The 13468-nt window shown below is 47.8% G+C and overlaps 6 protein-coding genes across 6 annotated transcripts; 5 read left to right on the forward strand and 1 right to left on the reverse strand.

Moving 5' to 3' along the window:
* Positions 1–6: 6 nt before the first annotated feature.
* On the forward strand, positions 7–779 carry N7518_001142 (uncharacterized protein; the record flags this gene model as incomplete). Its single annotated transcript, XM_057182070.1, is given in 3 exon segments — positions 7–68; positions 88–625; positions 708–779. 3 exon segments carry the CDS (start codon positions 7–9, stop codon positions 777–779), a joined length of 672 nt encoding a protein of 223 aa, XP_057043520.1.
* Positions 780–1466: 687 nt separating this feature from the next.
* Positions 1467–4029, forward strand: N7518_001143 (uncharacterized protein; the record flags this gene model as incomplete). The annotated part of the gene is made up of 4 exons (XM_057182071.1): positions 1467–2060; positions 2110–3729; positions 3784–3876; positions 3928–4029. 4 exons carry the CDS (start codon positions 1467–1469, stop codon positions 4027–4029), a joined length of 2409 nt encoding a protein of 802 aa, XP_057043521.1.
* A 616-nt stretch (positions 4030–4645) lies between these two features.
* On the reverse strand, positions 4646–6190 carry N7518_001144 (uncharacterized protein; the record flags this gene model as incomplete). Its single annotated transcript, XM_057182072.1, has 4 exons — positions 4646–5188; positions 5244–5870; positions 5920–5947; positions 6003–6190. 4 exons carry the CDS (start codon positions 6188–6190, stop codon positions 4646–4648), a joined length of 1386 nt encoding a protein of 461 aa, XP_057043522.1.
* Positions 6191–7199: 1009 nt separating this feature from the next.
* On the forward strand, positions 7200–9422 carry N7518_001145 (putative plasma membrane antiporter; the record flags this gene model as incomplete). Its single annotated transcript, XM_057182073.1, has 8 exons — positions 7200–7317; positions 7520–7626; positions 7673–7846; positions 7904–8310; positions 8362–8410; positions 8461–8827; positions 8889–8990; positions 9040–9422. The coding sequence occupies 8 exons, from the start codon at positions 7200–7202 to the stop codon at positions 9420–9422; spliced, it is 1707 nt and encodes a 568-aa protein (XP_057043523.1).
* A 527-nt stretch (positions 9423–9949) lies between these two features.
* Positions 9950–10703, forward strand: N7518_001146 (MAPEG family protein; the record flags this gene model as incomplete). Its single annotated transcript, XM_057182074.1, has 3 exons — positions 9950–9962; positions 10201–10428; positions 10504–10703. 3 exons carry the CDS (start codon positions 9950–9952, stop codon positions 10701–10703), a joined length of 441 nt encoding a protein of 146 aa, XP_057043524.1.
* A 655-nt stretch (positions 10704–11358) lies between these two features.
* On the forward strand, positions 11359–12869 carry pgxB (uncharacterized protein; the record flags this gene model as incomplete). Its single annotated transcript, XM_057182075.1, has 5 exons — positions 11359–11700; positions 11750–11917; positions 11966–12139; positions 12190–12435; positions 12486–12869. 5 exons carry the CDS (start codon positions 11359–11361, stop codon positions 12867–12869), a joined length of 1314 nt encoding a protein of 437 aa, XP_057043525.1.
* Positions 12870–13468: the final 599 nt, after the last annotated feature.

Genomic DNA, 13468 nt, shown 5'->3' on the forward strand with positions numbered 1-13468 from the left:
TTCTTAATGCGGGTATCGGTCTACCCAAGCTGGAACGCAGCGCGAGCGACCACAACCGAACCATTCAAGTTAATTACTACGCCAAAGTTTGTTTACTGCCGGGCTACTGCCGAATGTAGAGGGGAGTGCAGAGAAGACAGGCTCTCCTGCGCGTATTGCCTGGGTCGGCAATCGCGCGCACGAGGCCATAAGCCTGGATAAGAAACCTCCTATCAAGCCCGATGAAGGTCTACTTGCGCATATGGACAGCGAAGATGCCTGCGTCCCGTTCCAGCGCTACGGGGACTTGAAGCAACCTTGCGCGACATTCATATACAGGTTGGCGCCGCGGCTGGATCCCAAGGAAGTCATTATCAACATGATGTGCCCGGGAATGGTGAATACCAACATGCGCGACGTTCTCCCCCTGCATATGCGCTTGATTGTGAACCTTGTCATGTCCTTCCGCGCCAGACCTATCCTGCATAGTGCACTGGTGGCGGGCCCCAAGTCTCATGGCAAGTTCTTGAACGACAAGACCATATCTAAGTTGGTGATAGGCTTTGTCGGTCCATGTCAATCTCGTCTCAATGAAAGCTATCATCATCTGATTGGAATGTTGCAGGGTGAGGAAATTGCGTTATTGGTATGCTCGTATGCGTGCTTATCCACGTGAGCTCTCGCTCAATATCCGTGCCTCGTGGTGCAGTAGCACAGTCTCTAAATAGGACAATGCCAATTCCTACTTTGTAAGCTCGCGAGAGATCTGGATAGCTGGTGGCATCATACTTTGGAGTTAGGGATGAAGCAGGCCCATAGGAGTTGCTCATAGAACTGACACATGTTTAATGGCGAGGACCACGCCTCGAGATCAGAAATCATAGCATGGAAGTCCATATCTAAGCCGAGTCAGTTCCCTTCATCATTGTACTCGGTGAAGTCGCTGTCCGGGCCGCGCCGTCCATATTAATTATGTAATCATGTAGATGCCCGATGTACAAGGCACACATCTCGAATCTACGTTGTGATGTCATTTTGCCTTTACCCGTACTCCGTACAGAGACGGCGATTATGCTTTGATTGGGTTAAATAATATCTGAAGATCTCAAGCAGAACAAGCAATGAGTCACATTGGGCAAAGCTTGACTTGGTTTATCGATCAGCATCTCTCGGACATAATCCCTCAATTACCGGAAAGAGTATCTCCGAGACCCGGATATTCTGTATCGAGTAAGCAGCTCAAGACTTACATTTACGTCAAATAAGCCTTCGTGTCACCGTTTCAAAGGCCGTCTGTCGATTGACAACTGTTACAGAGACACATAACACATACGTTCGGAGACATTGTGGTATACCCAGATAATCTGGAAAGGCACATCTCCGACAAGGCAGCAACGTCTCACCCATGTCTAGCGCCGTCGCAAGGACTTCCTGCGACGAACAAAGGAAAATCAATCTGAAATCACAATCCCTTGACAACCCTGAAGATGGAAAATCATCAAGACAACCTCTCTCCCGATCATGACGAGGTTGAAAATTCTCGCGCTCCACAGCGCCGCCGCCGACCGCCTCTGTCTTGCACAGTCTGTCGCAAGCGCAAATTAAAATGTGACCGCTCTCTGCCCTGCGGGCAATGCGTGCGCTCGAAGACAACAGCCCAATGCGTCTTTATCGGAGCTCAGCCAGATCCGACATCTGATCAGCGACGCATGTCGCCCCCGCAATTACCATACGGTGGCGTAGAAGACCAGTCCGGCCGGAAAATGGGAATGTTCGTCTTTGACTCGAAGTTGGGGCCGAATTCGACTTCAAATCGCGTTTCAAAGCGCGCTCGTTCCGATGAGCTACATGAGCTCCGGAGTCGTCTGCGTGTTTTAGAAAATTCGCTCGGCAAGTCGTCTCATCTTCAGACGCCTGAGACCTCGGTTTGTGATATATTTTCTGAAGTAGATACGGCCAATAGTTCTGAGAATGTTGGTGTTGATGACCGCGTACGATTCTTGCCAGATTCGAGTTTCCGCGGGAAGAAGACCAAGACTCGTTATTTCGGTCGCAGTCATTATACCACCACTGTTTCCTTTGTGAGTATCCTTTATTGCGTTGTTTGGTTGATTTGCTAATTAGATGTAGTTCAAAGATATTGGTACCTTTATGCGCCGTGGTCGTTGCCGCGGAGGAGCAAAGGATAAAGAGTACACTGATATGAAACAGTTCAAGACCGAGCTTTGGTCGCATGAGATACAAGAACATCAGCGCGACTTTCGCGAGCAGCCTTTCATGCTTAATGAACTGGTTCCCCAGCGAAACGTTGCAGACCGTCTGCTTCAGCTTTATCTCGACACTTTTGAGACGACGTATCGAATCTTGCACATACCAACCTTTTTGAGACAGTACGCTGATTACTGGGCCAACACCCAGCCAACCGACATGGCCTTCGTCGCTCAATTACTCGCTGTGATGGCTGCAGGCAGTTGCTTCTATGTCCCATCTCCAGGTCAAGACGACCGAGACATATTCCAAAAACCGGCCATGAAGTGGATCATGGCTGTTCAATCATATATCTCGTGCACATTTGTGAGCCCAGAAATCGACTTCCGAATGCTCCAGACACAGACTCTTCTTTTGGTAGCTCGCCTGGGAGTCGCCAGTGATGCGGATGTAGCCTGGGCCTCAGCCGGGTCGTTGATTCGGTCTGCGACGATAATGGGTCTGCATCGTGATCCGGCTCGTTTCCACAAGGCCAGGCCATTCTACTCTGAACTGCGCCGTCGTCTTTGGACAACTATCGTCGAGCTGGATCTCAAGTTCTCCCTCGACCGCGGGGCTCCACCCTCGGTTGATCTAGACGAATGCGACTGCGATCCACCGTCTAATTGGGACGATGCGGACTTGATACCAGACATGGAGGATAATCCAGCTCCGCTCAGTACTGCCCTTCATACCCAAAGCTTCTACCAAACCCTCCTCGCTAAGACCCTCCCACTACGATACCGAATCGCGAAGAAAATCAATAGCCTCCGATTTAATCTATCATACGACGATGCCCTGCGAATGGGTGATGAACTCTCCCGCTCCATGCAACACGCATCCTCCCTATTCGAAGATAATGCCCCAAGTATTGCTCTGGGAGAATCAGGACGTCACCGATTCGCCCAATCCCTACATCTCTTCATCGTGCGCAAATTCCTTCTCGCCCTCCATCGCCCCTTCTCACTTAGTGTCGTACGCCTACCCAAATGCTCCTATTCCCGCAAAATCTGCCTCGAAGAATCCCTCGGCATTCTCTCTCAGATGGAACTTCCCCTTGCGACAGAGAACATCATATACCCGAACATTACTCAACTGGGGAGCGGTATGTTCCGTGATGAAACCTTCCACGCCGCAATCACCGCCTGTGTGGAGCTGTCCCTTCAAGCCAATGAAATGAGTATGTCTACTACATCCGGAATGGATGGTGTCAACTCCAGCGTGCTCATGAGCATGATCCAGTCCCAACAGGGCGTGATGCTCCAGGCTGTCGAGCGCACCGCTGATAATTTCGGGAGACGCATTGGCCCCGGTGGGACGGGGTGCAAGCCTTTCTTCTTTTTGAATATCATCCTTGCTTCGGTCAAATCGCGCGTCAAGGGGGAGGATCCTTTGTGTAATGTTGATACGGCCTCGAAGAGATCCGTTCGCATCTGCAGGGCGATCTTGAATGGTCTTACATACGAGCAAGCTAAGATTAGTGTTGATAATTGCGCCGCTCAGGTTGGTATCTCCACTTATAGCTGTCTGTCTGCCATACCTAACCTTCCTGTTCAGACTTATATTCCTTCGGGGACGAATCCTGCCCCAGCTACACCACGTGATATTGACCCTACGTCGCTTCTATCGACCGACTTTGGTGACTTCACGGTAAGTTGGCGCTCCTTGGATGCTGTTTGGGGCTATGCTGACCTTTTTCAGCCAACGGATCTAGGAGGCTGGTTTGATGGATTAGATTACACTGGCCCAGAGTTGTGGGATTGGGATGCCGACTTGTCTGGAAACCTTCCAACATTCTCATGACTTATGGAGCTATTCCCTAATTTTAATGACTGATGCCCGGTGATATTGCTTCTGTTCAATGTCATTCTCAAACTCTACTCTCATCTAGTCAAAGAATATCTTTCGTCACAGTAAATTGTTAGAATAATAAAAATGCATATCCTTTTGGCTTCCAGGAAAGAGATAAAAATTGCAGGAAGAAGATTGACAATCCCACTTCCTCAAGACACCACACCCCGGAAGATATAGAGAAGTATCAATAGAAATGAGACGCTCAATATTCTCTTAACGGAACTCTGTCCGATCTAACAAAGGTGAAGATAACATTAGTAAAAGGAATGGAAGCCTCTTCCTCAAATACACATCTCATTCTGACGACCTCTCTTAAAAGACTTAATTAGAAATACAAGAAAACATCTAACTAAAACATCTAAAACTTCTAGAACCTAACTCTATAGAACGACAAGCCAATCAAGCCCTCAAAGCCTCACAACTTCTCTATCTCTTTCCCCATTTCTTGACCGCGAACAAGCCCGATCAACACAATTCTTCTTCGAAATCGCAACATAACTTTGAACCAATCTATCCAATAACAAAGATTAGCAGAAATCCCAGATCAAGTCCAGAAGAAGAATACTCACGCCTGATACCGCTGAATGTTCTGGATCTCCAAACCCGCTAGAGCCCCCAACGAATCCTGCACATCCTGCACCAAACTCACACACCGTCCCATACTGAAATCCGTCCTGACAACAACCCTCATCATCCCCATCGTCTCACAATCCGCAGCCATCGTATAAGCAGGCACAATCCACCCCTTCTCGCGCAGTTTACGCGCAAGCGCCCATTCATCCAAGAAGACGTTTTGCGCCGAACTCAACCTGAACGCCACGACCGGTAGGCCATGGCCACCACCTTCACTCATGATTATGAACCCCATTTCTTGCAGCTGGCTGGTGAGGTAGTCGGCTGTTGCCGTGAGATTTCTCATAATGCTTGTGTACCCACTTCGGCCCAGTCGGATGAGTTGGTAGTACTGTGCGATGATATGGGATGCTGGTTTGGAGAAGTTCATTGTGAAGTTCACTTGCTCGGCACCTAGGTAGTCGATGTTGAAGACTAGCTCCGCGGGAAGGTACTCTGGTGATCGCCAGAGGGCCCAGCCGATACCGGGGTAGACCTGTGGAAATTAGCATATTGAGCTTATTGGAGTTGGGCGATCAAGGGATACTTACCAGTCCGTACTTATGCCCAGAGACATTGATCGAGACGACGTTGGGTAATTTGAAATCCCATACTAGATCCGGGTTCACAAACGGGGCCACGAATCCACCGCTGGCGGCATCCACGTGGATGGGTGTGTCCAGTCCTCTCTCAAGGAGAAGTTCACTGATAGCTCGTACATCTTCGTACTGCCCCGTGTATGTCGTGCCGAGAATCGCGCAGATCCCAATGGTGTTCTCATCGACCATGTCGACGGCTTGAACTGGGTCAATCACGTATCTCGTCTCAGTACATGGGACTAGCTTCTCGGTGATATCGAAGTATCTGGTTGCCTTTTCCCAGCATACTTGTACGCCGCTACTCATGATGATGTTTGGGTTGGAGGCATCTTTCCCCTGGGTTTGGCGGTTGATTTGCCAGCGCTTCTTCATCGCTAGGATTGCAAGCATGATGGCTTCGGAAGATCCAATACATGATGTGCCAAAGGCGGTTGGAGTTCCGTCAGAAATCGGGGAATGGAATAGGTCGGCGAGGATGTTCAGACAGCGGTGTTCGATATCGACAGATTTGGGGTATTCTTCGTGATCGATGATATTCTTGTTCGATGATTCGGCGAGTAGTTTGAGAGCTTCGTCTTCCTGTTACAGTGTTAGTATGGGTCAAAAATATGACGAGAAGCTGAAATACCATGTATGTGGTCACAAAACTGGCGAGGCTATATTGAGCAGTAACGTTAGTTGAGTTTTCAAATTTTTGACAAATAGACTCACTTCAATATTGGCTGACCATCCAGGGCCAAGTCATCTTTGATCAGCTGGTAGGCCACATCTTTCGGCATCCCTTCATCTGGAAGCCGATGCGATGGCATAGGTTTGGCAACGAACCGTGAGCCATAGACGTAAGAGCAGTCGCTCGTCTGGTCAGAAAGCTGCTTGGATAATTCCTCGATAGAACCCATTATGTAATGAAAAATGTAGATTCAAATTGGAATACTGATAAACTAGCAAGACGTTCTTGACTTTATATTATTTCTCGCAAGTCAATTGTTGCGTACTGGAAAAATATCTCATAGCGAAATCGTGTGATAGGGTTATGAGGCATTTACATGAGATATCATGATCAAAGCTATAGTCAAAAGGAGGTTTGAGCGCCGTTTCAAGTTGGGTTTTGCGTTCGTGTCTACAGTTTGAGGTATATATACATGACAACGTGATGATCGAAGCTTATCTATATCTGAGTATTCCATGTAAGACAAGCCAAGACCTTCTAGAAAACATCAGAATAGGCGAATAATACAACAGTTTAACTAACTCCTTGTTACAAAGTAGAATTGGGAGTGATCCCTGCCATCCCTTGTTCTAAAATTGGAAACATTCTAACCCTACGGGGTAGATTACGGACAGAGCTAATACTGGACAATGCAAATACCAAACATGCGATTTACTCCCTTTGCCACATTTATAAATGAGGCTTAGAAGCATCTTTGGCTTCATGGTTAATTAGCCCCTGACTCGCAAGGGAACGTTCAACCTTCCCACCTCCGCGGGTGCGGCGGGCCGAAAATAGGGGTGGCGCAGCCACAATATGTAGTGTTTCTCACATGCATTATCTCACACGTATTATTTATTATTACAGGCAGCAGAATATTGATTTGTGGAGATGAGACGATAAGGTCGTCAAGTTGATAGTCCTGGAGTGGTATAGTTATTCTACTGTTTTGACTTTACATTGATATCTATTGTAGGAGTCGCGAGCATATATCGTGTTATCCCTATTTGTCCTAACATTTCGAGAATGGAACTTACAATATTTATTCGACGCAGTTTGACGTCCTGAGCAAAAGCAATTGCTCCCTATATGGACATGACACGTAAACAGAGCCACCCCCTTGCTCCGGGGTTCATGCAAGTCGTGGATGAGGTCAACAAGATTAGGCTCAGACACGAAGAAGGGAGCATTCTTCAATAATGGAAACGTCGTGTCGGCATTCGCGTGATTTACAAAAGCCCGTATCGCCATTCTGTATCCTGTTCATAACATCAGTTTTTCGCTTGAGGGAACAGGATGCTGCATCCAATTCTGGATGTTAGTAGTGTTAATGTTATCCTCTCATTATCGGGTAAGACTTGAACTGGCATGTCCAGGATGTTCTCTAATTGATAGTTTTAGGAATATACGTCTTGGTCTTCGGGTTTATCGCTGTGAAAATCAAGCAAAGATGGTATCTCGGTGAAGCTTGTATGGCGTCCCTCAATCTCACTGGATATCGGTCGCTGATAATATTCAGTACCCTCTTTCATAATCGGAGCTGTCCTAGGACCATTCGGTGCGAAGTTGGTCAATGTCGGCCAGTGGGGAGGATACACTGACAGCGGTAGTGGTGATATTGCCTATGTAGGTCTTCTCGCCACGAAAGAAAACATTAAGCTAATTATACTAGGGATTGACCCGAGTGGTGATTGGTATCGCTATGGTCAAAGTCGGCTATGAGCTACCAAAACGATACATTCGGCTTCATCTGGTCGAACTAACCATTTGCCTATTGCCATTGATGACGATCCAGTGGCTGATGACGTCGGCATGTATCAAATTAATGATCCCTAATCTATCGTTTGTGCGTTCATCTTATTATATTTGACATGAGAACACACTCCCACTAACCTTGATGCAGTTGACTTCCCTCATCATCGGGTCATGTGTCATATGTATCGACCCCGTTCTCTCACAGGCTATCGCCAAGGGCCCTTTCGCAGATCAATATGTCCGACGACATCTTCGTGAATTTATTTCAGCCGAGGCAGGTGGAAATGATGGACTCGGTTTCCCATTTTTGCTTCTCTCAATTGCCCTTCTTCGTTATGCTGATGCTCCGGATATGGAGACAGTAAAAGTTGGTCCTAGGAAACAGAGTCGAGATTGGATTAGTGAGCCGAGTACGGGTCGGTTTGGTGGAGATGTCGGCCGAGCTTTGGCGCATTGGGCTGTTGAGGGAGTGCTATATATGCTTGTCATGGGCGCTGGGTATGGTGTGCTGGTCGGGTTCCTGAGCCGGAAAGCCTTGAACTTGGCCTCGAAAAGGTATGCACATATATACTATCAGTTTAATAAACTAGCTAATGACATGTGTAGGCGTTGGATTGACAAGGAGAGCTTCTTCTCATATCCTGTTGCGATGGGTGTAAGTTATTCTTGAGAAAGATTTGGAGTTTATGCTAAGAAGGCTTGCAGTTGTTTATCGTCGGTACCTGCGGCTGCTTTGGCTCGGACGAAACTCTTGCCTGCTTTGTTGCCGGCTGTGCATTGAACTGGGATGGGTCTTACCACTTCGAAGTCGAAGAGAGACATGACTCTTTCAACTCAACAATCGAGAACATTTTGAACGTTGGGACCTTCATCTTCCTCGGCGCTATCATGCCATGGGATCAACTTCACATGTCCAGTCAGAATGGAATCACTATCGCTCGACTAGTCGGGCTCGGATTTTTGATCCTGTTATTCCGTCGGATCCCAGCGATCATGATGGGATATCGGTTCATGCCCAAGGTCTGCGATAATTGGAAAGAGGCCCTGTTCATGGGGTATTTTGGCCCAATTGGTATGTTATCCAACCGAGATGTTGAGTTTTTATGTTGAAGTGCAGTGCTTACCAGTTTTAGGAGTTGGCGCTATCTCCTATGTCGAGTATGCGCGACGATTGTTACCGGACCCTGGAGAGAGTGATACAGAGATCAACAACTTGACTGCAGCCATGATACCGGGTATGATATACTTCTACTTCAAGATAATGTAAACTGACCTTTGATTTAGTGGTATATTGGCTTGTTTTCTTCTCTATCGTCATTCACGGGCTCTCTATCCCCATCCTGAGCTGCGTCTATAAGTGGTTCAAAATCCCTACTATCCGAGACCACCCGGTAGAAATCATTCTTCTGTCCGAAAATGAGCCTGTTCCTAACAATAGCGTGGTGAATCGCCATAACCACTCTGTTATATTAAACAACCGGTTTTCATGTAACTCAAACCAGCGCCCCTATTCTGATCATGGTGATGATCATGGCGAGGGAACAGACACGATGGTACTGCGTCGTCGCAGTGGGGAAGCTAGCTACAGGGGCTCGCTAGAAAGGACATTGACGAAAGGTTCGTCGAGCGAACTGGAGCAGACTGTATCTGCTAGAAATGTAGTCTGAGTGGCCGAGACCGGGGATTGTATATTAAGTGAATATCCTTTGACATCCTTATTTGGATTTTAGCATGAGATAGACGCATTTCCTACATTGAAATGATTGAATGATATTGTCCGCAGGAACTGATTCCAAGCTTGATCGAATTGCATTAACTAGATTATTTATTTCTCGCTGGCATGAATATGTTATGGTAGTTTTACCCTACTCCGTATATATTCCCAACCTAATGAACATGGCAATACCAACGAACATGGGGCAAGGCCATGTGTGCCATATTTATGCGCATCTTTTATAATAAATTGCCTCCTCCATCCCTCCTTCCCTTCCACATCAATATTAATGCCTTTTTCACAGCGACCGGTTTTCCTATCTTCTTACAGCGGGTCAGGGAAGAGTTTCTCATTACTAAACTTTGATCTCGATGCGAAAACCGGCAGACCTTGAAGGAAACAGGTCCGTTGTCCGATTCATTACGAATTGAACATAAGGGTCGCTTGATTTCCAGAGTGGACCCCTTACAAGCCTGTAAGATGTACGAGATCGGTAGGCGATGATTTCATGCCTCGGCCCCCCCCTCGAAACTGACACGGACATAGAAAAGGTCGAAGGGAAATAGCTCAGGGATTTGGATTCTACAAATCTCTAATAATCAAAAATGTCGTGAGTGCCCATATACATCCATGAGGGGGAAAAACTCCCCAGACTAACCCTCATAGTGCCTTTGTAACAACTCTCGGCCTCCGCGCCGCCCCTGGCTAGGCACCTGCGAACCACGCATCAGCCTTGCTGGCGGCGAACTGGTTTTTCGCGTATATTCTGACGAGCCCCCGCGGCGCAAAGATACGCCTGGGTCTTGATCACAATGTCAGCCCGCGTGAGGACTTGACTACGTACGGTGAGGCGGCCGTGCAGTCGGGAAAGATTACCCGTCGTGCCCTTGACAAGCTCAAGCGACAGACGTCGGCGCATGCCAATGCGCAGGAGGGATACACTTTGTTCGTTGCGGCGAGTATGTGGAACTCCTTTTGCCTTTCCTTTTTCGCACGATGAACTTGCATCTTGTGAAATTGCTGCACTGTACTAGTCCTCGTCTCCTTATACGCCGGTCTCCCCAATGAAACTATCAATACCGTCGGTGCTTGGTATTCGGTTTCCCGGGTCGCGTACCACCTATTCTACTGCAATATTGAATCTTACTCTTTGAGCTTTCTGCGATCGGCGGCTTGGTGGTCCGGGAACATCAGCTGTCTTTATGCGCTGGTGCAGGCCAGCAAGAAGTTGTAGAATAGACGGAGGCGCTCTTTCATTGCTCTCTAATCTCCGATAATATATGCGAACAATACAAGTGCATCTATTATCCGAATACGAATTGTCAAAACGGACAACTTACTCCACCTAGGACTAGGTGTTGAGGTCTTGGAAGTCCTCCATGCCTGGAAAAACCACTGCCAGGAGAACCTTGCTGACAAATAGTTCCGCTGATTGGTGGAAGAACCCGACGACTCTCCAGTCTCCAGCCTCAGACGGGGGAATGAATCCCGGCCACAACGATGAATTGCACAATTTCGAACAATGCAATGTCTAAGCTCGCCTAGTCTCGTCCGACACTCTCTCCGCATCCCCGCTTGTGAATATCCTTGGCGAACTGCGGAGAAATGACTCCATTTACTATAACAACACCCGCGGACTTGTTCTATTGTCGCATTCCATAGGCCCTGCCGATCCAGCCCGCGATGGAGTTGTTTTGACAGGCGGAGAAATCTCTTTCCTCTGCCCGTGCCGTTCCCCGGATATTGCTAATCTGGGGAGAAGCACAAGCTCCATTTTGCTATGGCCGATATTCCGGGGTGTTCTTATAAATTAGCAGGACTGCTAGCATGACTCTCCTACCTCGGACCAACCGACAGCAGTATCAATTGATTTCATTGACCTTGTGATAATGAAGTTCATCGCTATCGGTGCGGTCCTGTTCAGCACAGTTGGTGCTTTTGCGACAGAACATATTATCAAAGGCGCCCAGATCATCTCGGCCAACGATAAATTGGGGCTGAAGAAGATCGGTGCTTACGGACATCACAAGCATCACGACCGTCGGACAGTGACAATTCGATCATCGGAGAGTGACACCGACGATATTTCAGATGATTTCCTTTGGGGTATCAAGGCTGCCAATCATGGCGGTAGACTTCTCTTGCAGAAGGGGAAGACGTATGTCATTGGCAAGAAGCTTGACCTCAGCTTCTTGGATAATATCGAGGTGCAGCTAGAGGGCGAATTGAAGGTACATCACCCTAGTACTGTGATTGATTGAGCCGCTCTGACATGAATAGTTCACCGATGATATCGAATATTGGCAGGCAAACCACTTCTACTACTCTTTTCAAAAGTCTATCACCTTCTGGGTCTGGGGTGGTCAGGATATCAAGATCTTCGGAAAGGGTACTCTCAATGGCAATGGTCAGGAGTGGTACAATGCCTTTGCTGGCCTAGAAGTTTTGGTGAGCATGAAAAGAGTCGGGAATGACTTGTGCTAATGGATAATTCAGGACCCGGACAACACCTTTTACCGTCCCATTCTCTTTGTGACTGACAACGCTACCCGCGTATCTGTTGAGGGTATCACCCAACTCAACTCTCCCTGCTGGACCAACTTCTTCGTCCGCACCAAGGACGTCTCTTTCGACGATGTCTTTATAAACGCATTTTCCACGAACGCATCTGTGGGTTGTGTATCTGGTTATATTACCAATCAATTCTAATCCTTTCGCAGGCTTTGCCCAAAAATACCGACGGGTTTGACTCCTTCAACGTGGATGGTCTCAGTGTGACCAACACCCGCGTCGATATCGGCGATGACTGCTTCTCCCCTAAGCCCAACACAACCAACATTTTCGTGCAGAACCTGTGGTGCAACAATACCCACGGCGTTAGTATGGGAAGTATTGGACAGTACTCGGGAGTCGAGGACATTATCGAGAATGCCTGGGTTGAGAATGTGACTCTGTTGAACGGCCAGGTAAGATACCCGCATATCGATTTTATCAGCGATCCTAATAGGAATTCAAGAACGGCGTCCGTCTCAAGGCTTGGGCTGGACCGGACATCGGCTTTGGTCGCATTAACAACATCACGTACAAGGACATTCACATCGAAAACACCGACGCCCCTATTGTGTTGGACCAGTGCTACTTCGACGTCAACGCCACCACGTGTGCCGAGTACCCGTCGTCAGTCAATTTCACCAACATTACCTTCGAGAACATCTATGGCACTTCGTCGGGGAAGAATGGCAAGGTTATCGGTGACTTGACTTGTTCGCCTAATGCTGTGTGCTCGGGGATTCATCTCTCTGATATCAATATCGTCAGCCCGGCTGGAGGTCCCCCGGTCGTGACCTGCGATGGAATTGATGGAGATATTGGCGTGGGGTGCCAGTCGAGCTCGGCTTAGATTGTGAGTATAATAGTTTGAGAGAAGAATGATTTGAAAATAGTCAACAATCGAAAGTTCCGACTAGCACAAAATTGACTAGCAGTTTGTGGTGGCCGGAATGTTGAATATTTCTTAACTTGCTAGGAAGAGTAGTCCGAGGTGCCGTAGAGGTGTATGTCCGAGAAGAGTAGTCATCTCCGAGATAACATCCATCCAATAACTCTCCCACATCATTACCAGCAAGTTTTCTACAGCAGATTGCTCACAACTAGTCGCTTATTCTACACTCGTTCTGCACCTATTCTACACATAGCCACACGAAGCTTTGACCACTTTTTCATCTCAACATGAACGGTCAAACAGATAAGCAGCAAATATGGAGAGTTGAGACTCGTGATCTTTCTTCACCGAGAGAAAATAGAGGTTGATATCCGGGCCCGACATTTCTCAAAAGCCAAAGCAGAAGGGACTCAAAACCAAGCCGTCACCCTCAATGACAACTCGTCATGATGAGTAGGACCGCCCTCATACTGGGCTATTCTCTCTCCACACCCCACACCATCCCACAATCCGAATGGTACACCGGCTGAGACTATATCCACCCCCTGTCTTTAGCC

This window comes from Penicillium psychrosexuale, assembly GCF_028828465.1.
Source record: "Penicillium psychrosexuale strain IBT 29551 chromosome Unknown utg000002l, whole genome shotgun sequence".
In the NCBI taxonomy this organism is placed as follows: Eukaryota; Fungi; Ascomycota; class Eurotiomycetes; order Eurotiales; family Aspergillaceae; genus Penicillium; species Penicillium psychrosexuale.